At 41.1% G+C, this 14,320-nt stretch overlaps 1 protein-coding gene across 12 annotated transcripts in view; it reads right to left on the reverse strand.

The window, feature by feature from the left end:
- Positions 1 to 14,320, reverse strand: part of TSGA10 (testis specific 10) — a 140,221-nt gene that overhangs the window by 78,633 nt on the left and 47,268 nt on the right. For all 12 annotated transcript variants that reach the window (XM_053305721.1, XM_053305729.1, XM_053305724.1 and 9 more), the window contains 4 exons: positions 12,347 to 12,520; positions 12,125 to 12,202; positions 1,519 to 1,670; positions 738 to 853 (listed from right to left, as the gene is read on the reverse strand). In XM_053305721.1, coding sequence (XP_053161696.1) covers positions 738 to 853; positions 1,519 to 1,670; positions 12,125 to 12,202; positions 12,347 to 12,520 — 520 coding nt within the window. The remainder of the gene's footprint in view (positions 1 to 737; positions 854 to 1,518; positions 1,671 to 12,124; positions 12,203 to 12,346; positions 12,521 to 14,320) is intronic.

Consider the following 14,320-nt stretch of genomic DNA (forward strand, 5'->3'; position numbering starts at 1 on the left):
GATCAAATAAAAACTGAGAAAATGGCACCCCCAACTGCCAATTTCAACGGAAGCATGGAACACATGCAGGGCAGAGTGGGCGTCACAAGGAGCTAGTCAATCTACCCGCGAGATCCCTGCACAGGCACAGAACCCATTCCTTATTAATGCAATGGATCACGATCCAGATCCATCTCTTGATCCCCCACAATAGACCATTTTTCTCCTGCCCAGAATAGGAAACAATATCAAGAGTATAGGAATACCAGTTACATTTATGGCAAAAGCTGTAAACCACTCAGGGCTACTAAATGGGCTGGTATAAAAATGTAATAATAGTAAGTAGCTCTTGCCCCATCATGTCCCAGTCAAACTCCTGGTTTACTGCCCCTTGCCATCCCCGTAGAGGAAAAAATAATTATCACCTTGGTCATCCAAGAATGTGTAGATGATCTATCATTGAGTTAATTTAGTAGTAATGTAAGAAACTATTAAGCATGCAGTAGGTTTTCCTTCAGTGACAAAAAACAATTCTTTTCTTTTTCTTCTTCTATTTCATTATTTATTGAACTTTATAGAAAAGTAATGTCACACAAAACAACAAGAGGAATAGATTATTTTAGGTGGACTATGAAGTAGGTCCCAAATAAAGATAAATTACATTGGGGGGGGGGAATCACCTTTGTAAAAGGTTTGATTATCCCACTTGATAATCAAAGTTATTATTTCTTTAAAAAAGCATAGCACTTTGAACTTACCAAGTTCTCCATCCAGGTACATAATTTTCTCCTGAGTGAGTTGCAATTCATATTTTTTCTTTGAAAGTTGTCGTTCAGCTTCTGAAAGATTATGCTCTGTTTTTTCATTCAGTATGCTGAAGATTAACAACAAGGGCAATTTAAATGCATTTTTGCATGCAAATTTTGCAACAGGACCAAAATGCAGGGCCATAGCTACAACTGGGCGTGTGTGTGTGTGTGTGTGTGTGTGTGTGTGTGTGTGTGTGTGCCCCTGGGGTGGGGCTGCCAGCTTGGTGACAGCTTTTTCTTTGTCCTCGCCCTCACACGTCTCTGAAAAAGGTAGTGGGGAACAGCGGCCCATCTTCGCTTTTTGACCCAGGGCCCACTCCACCTTGCTACAGTCATGCTAAAATGTGGATGACAGATGATAACTAACATATAGCTGGTAATTATGGAATAAAGCAAGCTTTTGAATATGTGATTAGCAGTGCAAACAAACTACAAATTACTGAACTCTTTTTTAAAAAGTGTCAACCTGGTGTATGAAGTGAGCAGTCATATTCAACTTAAGTAAAGAGCAAGAGTCTATAATCTACATACTACAACAAAAATCACCCCAGTTTCAGACTAGACTATTCTTGGTACCTCACTGATACATCTGATTGCAGAGAATACTTGTTCAGGCCCCAAATGATTAAGGTAACAATAAAACAAAGGACTGTGGAGAGATCTGCATTTAGTCTCTTATAATTGAGCAGTTGCCAGTCAACAGACACAAATGTATACATATTTTTAATACCTCAATGAAGCATTAGCTGCTTTTTGTTTGTTCACCTCGCTTTCGAAGTCCACTGCCCTTCTTGCCAATATTTTCATCTCCATTTCTATGGACTCAATAGTCTCCTTCATCAAAGCCATTTTTGATATTTGTTCTAACCGTTCATTGTCAAGCTGAAGCATAAAGATTACAAGGAAGCATTAATCATTGTAGAATGCTAAATTTTATACAACAGTTCTTCAACTACATATTGTGTATGTTGCCTCTTTGTATCTTTATATTGTTATAATATAACAATATTATATCTTATAAAGTCCCACCCACAGACTTTTTTGTATGGGGCGGTATACAAATGTACTAAATAAATATGATGGGAAAGTCTCCATCACCTTCAGTTCAAGTTGGTTTTCAGAGAAATTGAATAGAGAAGGTTCTTGGGTATCATCCAAAGTAAAAACAATGGCTGACATTCTGACCAATGGTGTACACGTGCTTCTAACAAAAACACGTGCACAGTACTAGCTTAGCCTCCACACTTCCAAAGCGAGGGTGCTGTTGTGCAAGAACACACCACAATTTTTGTCACTCTCTGACCTGTGAAAACATGTTCCTGAGGGCTGCGCAACCTTCAGGGATATGTTTTCCGTAGGTCATAGAGTGCTTCCAGAGCAAGGAGAGAGTGAGCAACAAAAATAATTGTGCTCTTCTGCAAGAGCACCCTCACTTCGGAAGCACAGAGGCTAATACTGCATGTACTGTGTGCCAGGGAGTCTCTGATTCTAATCTAATTTCAGCCATAACATCACTATTCTCTGTCACTACACTGTGCACCTCAGCCCTCAATCTGTGATACAGCTTCTGAATGGGGTTTGAGCCAATGTTGGAGGAGAGTGTGGAGAGAAATAGTGACCAGCGTGGTGCCTGCTCTCACATGCGAAATTCTGCAAGAGAAACTCAGAAGGTCAGAGATTTTGCAGGGACTTGATCTCATTGGGAATTTTGGTGAGTTTTCAAGGGAAAGGAAGCCCAGGCTGTTGAGGCTTCGGAATCTAGCATAGGAGAAATTTTGTTTAGTCAGACTTTGCATCAGGAATTATTTTGCTTTATGGGTGTGCTTTGCATTTCAGCCAGTCACTTCTCTCTCAGCCTAACCTGCTTCACAGGGTTGTTGTGAAAGAGAAACTCAAGTATGTAGTACACTGCTCTGGGCTCCTTGGAGGAAGAGTGGGATATAAATGTAAAATTAATTAATTAATTAATTAATATTATTATTTCCAAATATCTGCTTTGTTGCAAGTGAGTAACTAAGATTTCATTGTGGGCCGCCTAAGAAAGTGTTGAAAGTTAAGGACTTTGCGCTTTCTCTTGTCTCAATGACAGTGGAGAACAGACTAGTGAGTCAGAGGGCTAGAGGGTCAAGACATTGGTCATCCCTTCTCTACTGCTCTGACACTATCCCTTTGGAATGTAGATTGCTAATCTCAGGGACACTTCCTCCTTCCTCTCTCCCTTCTCTTCCTGTTCCTTCTACCTTGCAACATGCAAGCTCCTCTCCCTGCACCATGTGTGCAGAGATGCAGAATCCATCTGCATCCAGCTAGCCAGATAGATTAGAGACCCTAACTCCTCACTTTCCTATCCAGAATGGAGTTCTCTAATAAATGCCATATATATTGATTTGAAACTATGAACTGGCTCCAAGTTACTTAACTCTCAGCATATACACATGCCTAACCAAATTCCACTGTGTTGTGCCTCTGTGCACTCTGCTATAATGAAAAAGAGATTCTCTTACCAGAGAGAATTCCCAACAGAAAGAACTGGGCATTTTGAAATACTCTGTAACCAAAAAGCTGAAACTTAAACCAAACTATTTTTATAGAAATTTAATAAATCAGTTTCTTTACTTTTCTAAAAATCCTCAGAGATTGTTTGATTTACTCTGGAAAGCTAGGATGAGCCCCTAGTGCAAACAGCCCCAATAGGACTGCTAAAGCCAACTACCTTGTTTTCGTATATGAACATGTGTAGGCATACACACAGAAGGTTTTTAGCCTACTTTCCAGTAGGCTTATGAGATCACCCGGCATTTTGTGTGTGTGTCCGTGTGTCCGCATCCATGTGTCCCTTCCATCAACTCTGCAACTCCTGGACCAATATGAACCAAATTGGGTGCAGTTGTAGGGAAACATAGGAACACCTCAACGGTGTAGTTTGTGATGATGTCTTCCACCCTGATCCAAGATGGGGGACACACAAACTTTAGAGGCGCAAGTGGGCTAACTTGTGAACCACCTAACCGATTTGAACCAAATTTGCTACAGCTGTAGGGACACACAGGGATGCCATAATGGTGTGGTGTGTGATGATATCATCCACTCAAATTCAAAATGGCGGCCACATGGACATCTGAGGCGCAAGTGGGCGAACGTGAACAGCTTAACCAATTTGAACAAAATTTGCTATAGCTTTAGGGACACATAGGGATGCCCAAATGGCATGGTGTATGATGATGTCATCCACTCAAATTCAAGATGGCTGCTGCTTGAACATCTGAAATGCAAGCAAGCTAATTTGTGGACTGTCTAACCAAATTAAATCAAATTAGGTACAGTTGCAGTGAGTGACACATAGGGACCCCTCAATGACATAGTTTGTGATGATGTCATCCACCCCGAAGATGGCAGATGCGTAAACTTTAGAGGCGCAAGTGAGCTAACTTGTGAACCGCCTAACCGATTTGAACCAAATTTGCTACAGCTGTAGAGACGCATAGGGATGCCCAAATGGCATGGTATGTGATGATGTCTTCCACTCCACTTCAAGATAGCAGCCACATGAACCACTGAGGTGCAAGTTGGCTAATTTGTGGACTGCGTAACCTATTTGAACCGAATTGGGTACAGCTGCACTGAGTGATACACAAGAACACCTCAATGGCATAGTTATGATTATGTCATCCACGCCAATTCAAAATGGCGGACACGTAAACCTTTGAGGCGCAAGTGGGCTAACTTGTGAACCGCTTAACTGATTTGAACCAAATTTGCTGCAGCTGTAGGGACACATGGGGACACCTCAATGGCATAGTTTGTGATGATGTTGTCTATCCCGATCCAAGATGGTGTGTGTGTGAACTACTGAGGTACAAGTGGGCTAACTTGTGGACAGTCTAACTGATTTGAACCAAATTACTTACAATTGCAGTGAGTGACACACAGGGACACCTCAATGGTGTAGTTTGTGATGATGTCATCCACTCCAATTCAAGATGGTGGACACGTAAACATTTGAGACACAAGTGCACTAACTTGTGGACAGTCTAATCAATTTGAACCAAATTTGCTGAAGCAGAATGGACACTTAAGGATGCCCCAATGGTTTGGTTTGTGATGATGTCACCCACCTTGATCCAAGATGGTGGATGCATAATTTGAGGCACATGTGCACGGACGTGAGGACTGTCTAACCAATTTGAACCAAATTTTGAACAGCTGTAGTGAGTGACACACAGGGACACCTCAATGGTGCAGTTTGTAATGACAACATCCAACCCGATCTAAGATGGTAGACACATGAACACTGAGGTCACATGACACATGAGGTGCAAGAGCTCTAACTTGTGGACCTCAATTTGCACCAAATTTAGTTCAGATGTAGAGAGAGTGTAAGGAAAGTAGGTTGATTAGTTCTTACTAGAACAACTTGTTTATATTTGTCAAAAAGCAAGATAAAGAGAGGAGCCTAGGCTGTGGCACTCCAGCCCAGGCTGTCCAAGTCTCTGATAAAAGAGTGTCTGTTGGCAGCATTTTAATCTATCAAAGGTCTACAGTAAAGAGTTTATTTTATTTATTTATTTATTTGACATATTTGTATACAGCCCCAAACCAAGGTCGTTGAAAAGGGAAGGCCACTCAGGCAGCTCAGCAGGGATGACTCAGCACTTTCCCCCCTCATGTGAGCTGGCTCTGAATCAAAGGTTTATAGTTACTAATATAAATAAAGGTGGGCTGACTACTTTTTCCATATCCCTGCTGCCATTGCAGCTGCTCTTGCTTTTATATTTGGCTTATGACAAGCAAAATAAGCATGACAGAACAGCTTGCAGAGAAGAATTTACCATGATATTCTTGGAGCATAGCTCTGAATCAGATTTTAAGGGGTTAGATTATAAATGACAGGGTACATTATACCATTTTTATACTAGTAGCAAAACAATGACCCCAATGTCTTGGGATACTATTGACCCCAAGAACTTGTTTGGTATACTACGCTTTCACAGAAACAGATGCTGTGTTGATTTGTTTATCATTGCAGTTGATGTCCCAGGTTTTGAAACTTTCCGAATAACTTAGGATATGTCTTACCCCAAAAACCAAATTAATACCTGTGATAAAATCTGAGGGTAGTACAGTGTCTGGGATGATATCTTTAACAGTAAAATTCCCTTTTAATAAAGCTCTGCAGAGATCAGGCAATACGCATGAATGCTCACAAATAATTGCACATTCCTGGAATAGTTTAATGGAAAAACAGGTTGCTCACCTGTAATGTTTGATCTGTAAGTGATCATTGATATTCATGTCAACATTCATCATTGACATTCATGTAAATGGTCGTTGACAGGATTCTGCACCAATGCAGGACTTCACGGGTGGAATATCTAAACTACTCATGTCTCTCATGCACTGTCATTCATGCTTGGTGTGACCATTTATTTTGGTGGATGAAGCACCATTCCTTCCATTCCTGGATGACCACTGCCATCCGACAATCATCCCACAGAATCTTCAAGAGAGCACATGTAAATGTCCTTCTATGCACTTACAGTTGCGTGGAGGATGGGTGGGTCTTATGAATGTCAATGGATCACTTACAAATCAAAAGTTACATCAACCTGTTTATCTGTGTTGTGATCCATTACCATTCATAAGCCTAGGTGTTTAGCAAGCCTTCCCAGGCAGAAGGAGCAGTAAGCTATTGCAAGACCCTCTTCAAAACACCTCTCCCAAAGTTAGCTTCTGCAGCAGGTCAATAGCATAATGGTTTATAAAAGGCAGCTCTGATGAACATGTGGTTGCTTTCCAAAGCATCTTCAGTTTACAAAGGAAGACATGTACAAAATATCTTCAGTTAGGATTCCTGAAAGCTGTACTGTAGATGCAGTATATGCTCTTGTGGAGTGTGCTCTAATTGTGCATTGTGGTTCCACCTTCTGAAATTTGTATGCTAAAGATATTAGTTCCACCAACCAATGGGATAGGTGTTGCCTTGATATAGGCTTGCCCTTAGATTTACTCTTATAGGCTACAAAAAGCTGCTTACTCATATGAAAGCCTTTAGTTCTATCTAAGTAAAATAATAATGACCTCCAGACATCCAATGCATGTAAAGATGTCTCCACAGAACAAGGGGTCTATCTGCATGAGCACTTTGTCAGGATAAAATCTAGTGCAAAGTGAATCAATTCTCAGAGCCGTTAACTCACTAACTCTTTGGCAGTAGTTATGGCCACTAGAAAAGTGGTCTAACGTAATTAATTTCATGGAAACAATTCGCATTAGTTCAAAAGGTGGTTTGGTCAGAGTTGCAAGATCCAATGAAATACTTCAATCAGTTGTCTAACCGGGGAAATAGATTATTTCACCCCTTCAGGAATCTTCTACAATCTGGTTAAGAAGACACAGGTCAGCCATCCCATCCCTTATGTTTTGAGGATACTGCAGCTAAGTGGACCTTCAGGAAAACACTGGCCAAACCACTGCACTTTAGGCTTGTCAAATATTATTTGTCTAACAGGCGCATCTTCAGGAGTAAAACCTGTACACATGCATATGATCTAAACCTCCTCCACTTGTAAGCATAATTATGCATAGTGGAAACTTTTGTCTTGTTTGAGAGTATTCTTTTTAGAAGCCGGCCCTCCAAATTGTCAGCTTTAGAGTCTTTAGATTAGGATGTAGAATTTTACCCCCATCCTGGGATAGTAGAACCAGACTCCAAGGCAGGCACCAGTATTTGCATGTTGACTGTCTGAGGAGATGTGAAAAACATGCTTGATGCCGCCACCAAGGGGTCAGCAGAATACATGACACATTCTCTTGGAGAATTCTAGCCACTGCCCTGCCCAGGAGAGGGTAAGGAGGAAACATGTAAAGTAGTCCGTTTTTCCAACTCCGCAGGAATGCATCCCTGCTGGAATTATTTCCCAGACCTGCTCTTAAATCTGTGGCATTTCTTGTTTTGTTCTGTTACAAACAGATCCAATTATGGATACCCTCAGACACTGAATAACTTAATAATAAGTATTTTGGATGAATCTCCCATTTGTGGTGTTGTAAACCCATTGTTGTCCTACTTAAATTGTCCACCAGAGTATTCTAGGTCCCTTTTACGTGCAGTGCAATTGGATAAATTTGATGAGCAATGCACCAGTTCCACAACTGGACACTTAGGGTGCAAAGGAAACTGGAGGTATCAGCAGTATACTGTTTTGTATGAGTGCCCAAAACCAATCCAATGTATTGAATTCTTTTGACAGGGTCCAGATGCAATTTCTCCCAATTCACCTGGATCCCCAGCAGTGTTCCCTCTAACAGAGATTCCCAGATGTTGTTGACTCCCATAATCCCCAAGCAAAGACTATTGCAGTTGGGGATGCTGGGAGTTGTAACAGAATCTGGGAATTCCTGTTAGAGGGAACACTGATCCCCAGGTCTTCCAGAAGGTACAATACATATGTAATCTGAGAACATAACTCAGAGAACATTTTCCTCTCTTGCTGCTATCAGCCTATTGTTGAGCTATGAAAATATTATAATGCCTTCTATTCTCAGATGTGCTAGGATTGCACTCATGCATTTTGTAAAAACTCGAAGAGTGGTTGACAATCTGAATGGAAGCACATTTTACTGGAACATTGCACTTCCTGCTGTGAATCTTAAATACTTTCTGGGGCTCTTTTGAATGCCTATATGGAAATATGCATCCTTCAGATCCAACGTAGAGAACCATTCCTCCTTGTAAAGGAGTGGTTGGATACCTTGCAACATCATCATTAAAAACCGTACTGGTTCAGATATATTTGTTCACCTTAAAACCATCATGGGCCATATTCCGCCATCCGTCTTTCGGATTTGGAAGTAATGGGAGTAATAACTTTCTATTTGACAAAGCTACTGCATAGGGGAAATTTCACCCTCTTCCAACAAAACCTTCACCTCTTCTATCAGAGTAGATATTGCAGGAGCATATTTTATGACTGCAAAAACGTGCAGAGTTTTGAACTCTATCACATAACCAGTGTTGACAATATGGAAGACCCACACATCCAATGTTATGTTTTGCCATGCAGGCAAAAAGCTTGTCAGTTTTATAGAGGGGAGAGTTTGAACGGAATCTTGTGGAGCGATCAAAGCATCAAGGATGCTGTTTATTAGGCTCCTGTTGTTTGATATGGGAGCCTTGCTGATGCTTCCCTTTTGGGTTGTAAACCCTTCGTTGGTATGGACGGTAGGACTGTTTGCAAACTCTCAGTTCTGGTGGTGTGTAGGACTGACACTGTTGGTTGAAGGACTTATTCCTCTAAGATGAATAAGACTGAGTGGTAGAAGAAGTGAATGTCTTCGCAGTATACTTTGATTTTTTAAATTTCTCCATATTATTGTCAGTCTTTTCACTAAACAAGCCCTTCCTGTCAAGGGAATGCCCTCAATTTTTATTTTCATGTCTGGCTGCAGGTTCACCAAGCACAGCCAAGCATGCCTTCTCAGAGAAACTGCTGATGTCAGTTTATGTGACTCCGTTTACATCAAATACCTTGCCATGCTAAGATGCTGGTGGGTAATGTTGGTAGACTTAGCCAAAGTATCTTTGAACTTTTGACAGCATTCCTCTGGCAGGTTCTTTATGTCCTGCATCCCAAATTGAGTGATCTAATTTCACCAAGCAGGCGAAATTCAATCTCGCGGCCTTCCTTGTCACTGGCGCTGAATGACACCTGCCAGTTTTGCTCGAGGTAGCCTATAGTCTATAACTAATGAATTTGGCATTGGATGTTTTAATTTTAAAAAGACCCTTCTTCATCATGCACCCTGTATAAACTTTCTAATCTCTTAGAAGTTGGGGTTGTAGTACTGAGTGCTTTCCATGCAGGCTGTGCAGCCTTTGTAATAACTGGGAGCAGTGTTCCCTGTAAGAGAACCAGACACTGTTGACTACAACTCCCATATTCCCCAGGCAAAGGCCACTTTATTTGGGGATTGTGGGAGTTGTAGTCAACAACATCTGGGAATCTCTCTTCCCAGGGGAGATGGAAGGTCTAGTTGGGACAGTCTCATCCAAAGATGAGTCAGAAGGGTGTTCTGTTGTAGCAGACTCCACAATGGAATCAGAGGAAGAGTATAATTTTCCCCTGAAGAGACTCTATGCTCCTCTCAAACTGGCTGAACCAAAATATCCAAACCATCTGAATCCTTATTAGAGCTGGCAGAAGCTACTGGTATAGGCTTGGCCAGAATAGGTGGTGCCTGAGAAACAGCAATCAAAGAAGTAATGGGCTGCAACGCAGGAGTACCTGTAATAGCAGCAGGGCTTTTAAGCAGCATGTCCTCTTTTTGCCCGTGGTGCAGACTGTGAATAATGTTGAACTCCACTTTCACACCTCATGCTGTGAATCATGTTGAATACCACTTTCAGATCTCATCCTATTCAATGAAGCAGAGCTCTGTTGCTTCCACAAACTGTAGTCTTCATAGTCCTATGGCAGATTTAGACATGGTGTGAAGAAATATTCTTGGATTCTCATCGGTATCCTATGACAGAAACAATGAAGATGCACCACAAAGAAACAGGCGAACTCTAGTAACTAGAACAGTTACAGCGGTGTAAGCATTGTGCAAAAGCCCCGGTGCACCCTTTGAAGCAGGGGTATGATCTATGGGTAGAGTGCCTTTTGGGGAATAAGTTTTCATTGGCGACATTGAGAGAGTTTTCAGGATGGGAATAACATCCTCTCTGATATCGTCCTTTATGTCAAGACCTTGGCTAAGGAAACTGTTAGATGTTGAAGCCAAGAGGATGTTTTCCAAAGAATCAAGCAGGGAGAGCAAGGAGCAGGTAGCTACTTGATGAAGATCTTCCCTGTAAAGACTCCTTCCTCCTCCACATCAACATCGATAACGGACATCGAGGGGGAAAGCTGGCCCTGTGAAAGGGCTTGTGATGCCATTGACGTCATGGGATCCAGCAAAGGAGACAGCCGTCTCAGCACAGTCTAAGTCAACATTGGAACCAGGCCTGAGGTTTGCTCTTTTGGTACCACGGTCGATGTTGAGGATCGCTGTGGAACCGACAGCAGAGACTGCAGTGTAGTCAACGTGGTCAATTCTCACAAGAGGTTGATGTTAATGTCAAGGTGTGCTTCCGTGTCGACAGCAGAGACGGCCATGCCATCGGTGCTTGAACACCTGACAGGGATGTATACAGAGCAAGGTTTTCAATGCCAAGGGCTCCATCTATGCTTTCACATTGGCAAGTCGGAATATCAATCCTCATCCAAAATTCTCTTCTTCTTATGCTTCTTGTGATGATTCCCGGAGACAGAGTCTTTCGGAACCTCCACAGGGCTTCTGAATACGTGCTCCCAAAGCTGGTCTTGAGGTATAGAAGATGTTGATGGATTGGTTGGTGTCAACACCCAAGTCGATATCAACAATGGTGGATGTGGAGATTGTGGCATCTGATTCAGTGGACAAAATGCATGCTCTTTCAATGCCGTCCTGAATCAAAGGGCTCAGTTCTTCAGGGTCTGGTGAGAAAAAAATGTGCAAATTCGGCTGGTCCTTGTGTTATGATTCTTGCCAAAACAGAGCAAGCAGGAGTCATGCTGATCTGTCAATGGCAATTTCCCCCCACAAACTTTACACTTCTTGAAAGTCTTTCTAACATCCATTAGGACATGGGAACTCAAGAAACCAGCAGAGTCAAACCGGGTAAACTTACAAATCCTTCAACAATCCAGTCAATTTAGCAGAAGAATAGTTAAAAAACCAGTCCAATATAAATAGTACTTCACAGAAACTCTCCATTTATAGGGACCAATTCAAACGAAGAGCCCTGGTCAATGAGGTGAACGCTTCGGCAGTTGAAAAGAACTGAAGGAATGGTGCTCCAACCACCAAAATAAATGGTTATGCCAAGCATGAGAGGGGTAGTGTGTTAGTGCTCCAAGGAGCTTGGGTATCCCACCCTTGAAGTCCTGTGCAGGCACAGAACCCAGGCTTATTTTATTATTGTTGTTGTTGTTGTTAAATTTATATACTGCCTTTCATTAAAACAATCTCAAGGCGGTTCTCAGAAAATTTAAAACAAAACTATAAAAATACACAATTAAAAGATTAAGCTAAAATATAAAAACCATGAGTCTGACTAAAAATTTAAAATACAAGCATAAAATAACCATACAATGAATGTACGCTTATAAATTATAAGGGATCACGATACAGATCCAATGTATTCATAAAAAGTAATTCAATGTATCCTTGTAAGGTCACTAGCTTTACATAATAGTAACTACTTGTTCAATATTAATACCAATCAATATTTTTCAAGAGACATTTTTGCTTACACTTTGAACATTTGACTCTAGCTCTTCGATTCTTTGTTCCAGGTGAGCTTTCTCATGAAATGCAGTATCTTGAGCAATCTATAAGAAAAAAACCCCATAAAGTATTTTTCAGTAGGATACAAGTTCATTTAACATTTATTAGATTACATACCATCTGGCAGCTTTGGCATTGAACTAAGTTCTACAGATGTTGCACAAACAAGTTGGGATAAAAAGTCAAACCTTTAACCTCTCTCTCAAACTATCACGTTCTGTGGCCATCCTTCGAAAATCACAAATAGCTGCATCCCTTTCTGTCTCCACACGCCTCAAGATAGCCTGAGCAGTCATTGCATTTTTAGAAGCATTGGGGATTTTGATAGCTTGTTTCCGCAGTTCACTAATTTCTTCCTGTGCCTGTAATTTAAAATTAATATTTAGTTAATATTTAAGCTCAGGAACATAGGAAGCTGCCATATACTAAGTCAGACCATTGGTCTATCTAGCTCAGTTTTGTCTTCACAGACTGACAGCAGCTTCTCCAAGGTTGCAGGCAGGAATCTCTCTCTCAGCTATATCTTGGAGATGCCAGGGAGGGAACTTGGAACTTAGATGCTCTTCCCAGAGCAGCTCCATCCCCTAAGGGGAATATCTTACAGTGCTCACACTTCTAGTCTCCCTTTCATATGCAACCAGAGCGGACCCTGCTTAGCTAAGGGGACAAGTCATGCTTGCTACCACAAGACCAACTCTCCTCCACATCTAATGTGAGACAACAAATTGCTGTAACAGCTTGAATTTTGAAGTTCTATTGGGGCACATACCATAATATGTAACAAACTTGATTGGCTGCCAGTTGTGGCTTGTACCCCAATCAAAATTTTGCCTGCAATATAGTGTAATATAAACATATCAGTAAAATATCAAGATGTTATCATGAGGCCTAAACTGAGTTTCCCTAAAACTGGTCTGCCTTACCCTCCCACTCCAAAGAAGGGTAACCCATCAGTCTGGGCCTCCCTGTCTTAGTCAGGTATAAGGAGTCTAGTGGCAGCAAGCAAGGAAGAGAGAAAAAGGAAACTATTTGGCTGCTTATCCTTTTGTTTCCCTAGATTGCCTTACTGGCTAATCTAGTTCCCTACCACTAGAGCATGTCCTATAGCTAGAAAAAGACTTTCTCAGGAGATTATGAACACTTGGCAGAGTTAGGTCCCATTGGGTTAATTCTGTCCTTAGTTTGACAAATAGCAAACACTTGGTTTGTAAATACCTGAACTGTAAGCAACTGATAACACAAATGATTCAAACCATAAATATCCAATCACTACATACCACCATAAACTTTCCTAAAATGAGAAGGCTTTTTGAATTTCCTAGCAATCAATATGACTGACGCAATAATACGCAGAAGGAGATTCAAAGATAGGATCCTCCATGGAGTACCCCATCAATATCTAACTTCCCAAAGACTGAATCTTAGGTCTGTGTATCAAGAATCACCACATATTGTGTTAATTTATGGAATTCACTGCCACAAAATAGGTTTAAAAGCAAAATAATGGAGCATAGGTCTGTCAACAGCTATTAGCCATTATAGTTAAATGAAACCTTCATATTCAAAGGCCTCTGAATACCAGTTGCTGGAGGGTAACAATAGGGGAAGGCTGTTGCCCTGCTTATGTTGTGTTTCTCAGAAGCGCCTTGCTGGCCACTACTGAAACAAGACACTGGACTAGATGGACCCTTTTCCTAATCTAGCAGAGCTCTTCTTAATACTTCTTCTCATCTTAGTTTCCATGATAGATCACAAGGGGAGAGGTAACTTCTATCTATTCATTCATTTCATTCTTCACTACATTTTTTAGCATTTAAACTGTTCTTTTAATGAAGGTGTACACAGTAATTAACAATTAATAAAAATATAAAATGAACTGCAAGAGAAAAATATTTTAAAACCCAAATCATAATTGTCACCTAAAAAAGCAGCAAAACATATTTACAAGAAATGCAGCTTGTACACACACACACACACACACACACACACACACACACACAAACCTAGACAAAATGACAATATTTTAACAAGCTGCTTAAAACTAGACAACGTGCAGTTCCTCCAAAGGGAAGGAATTCTGGCATTTAGGAGCCTGAGGGTAAGAAATTCCTGAGGGTAAGAAACCCTCAATAAGGTCTCCTGCAATTATCTTCACATAAATA

This window comes from Hemicordylus capensis, chromosome 3 (assembly GCF_027244095.1).
Source record: "Hemicordylus capensis ecotype Gifberg chromosome 3, rHemCap1.1.pri, whole genome shotgun sequence".
NCBI classification, from domain to species: Eukaryota; Metazoa; Chordata; class Lepidosauria; order Squamata; family Cordylidae; genus Hemicordylus; species Hemicordylus capensis.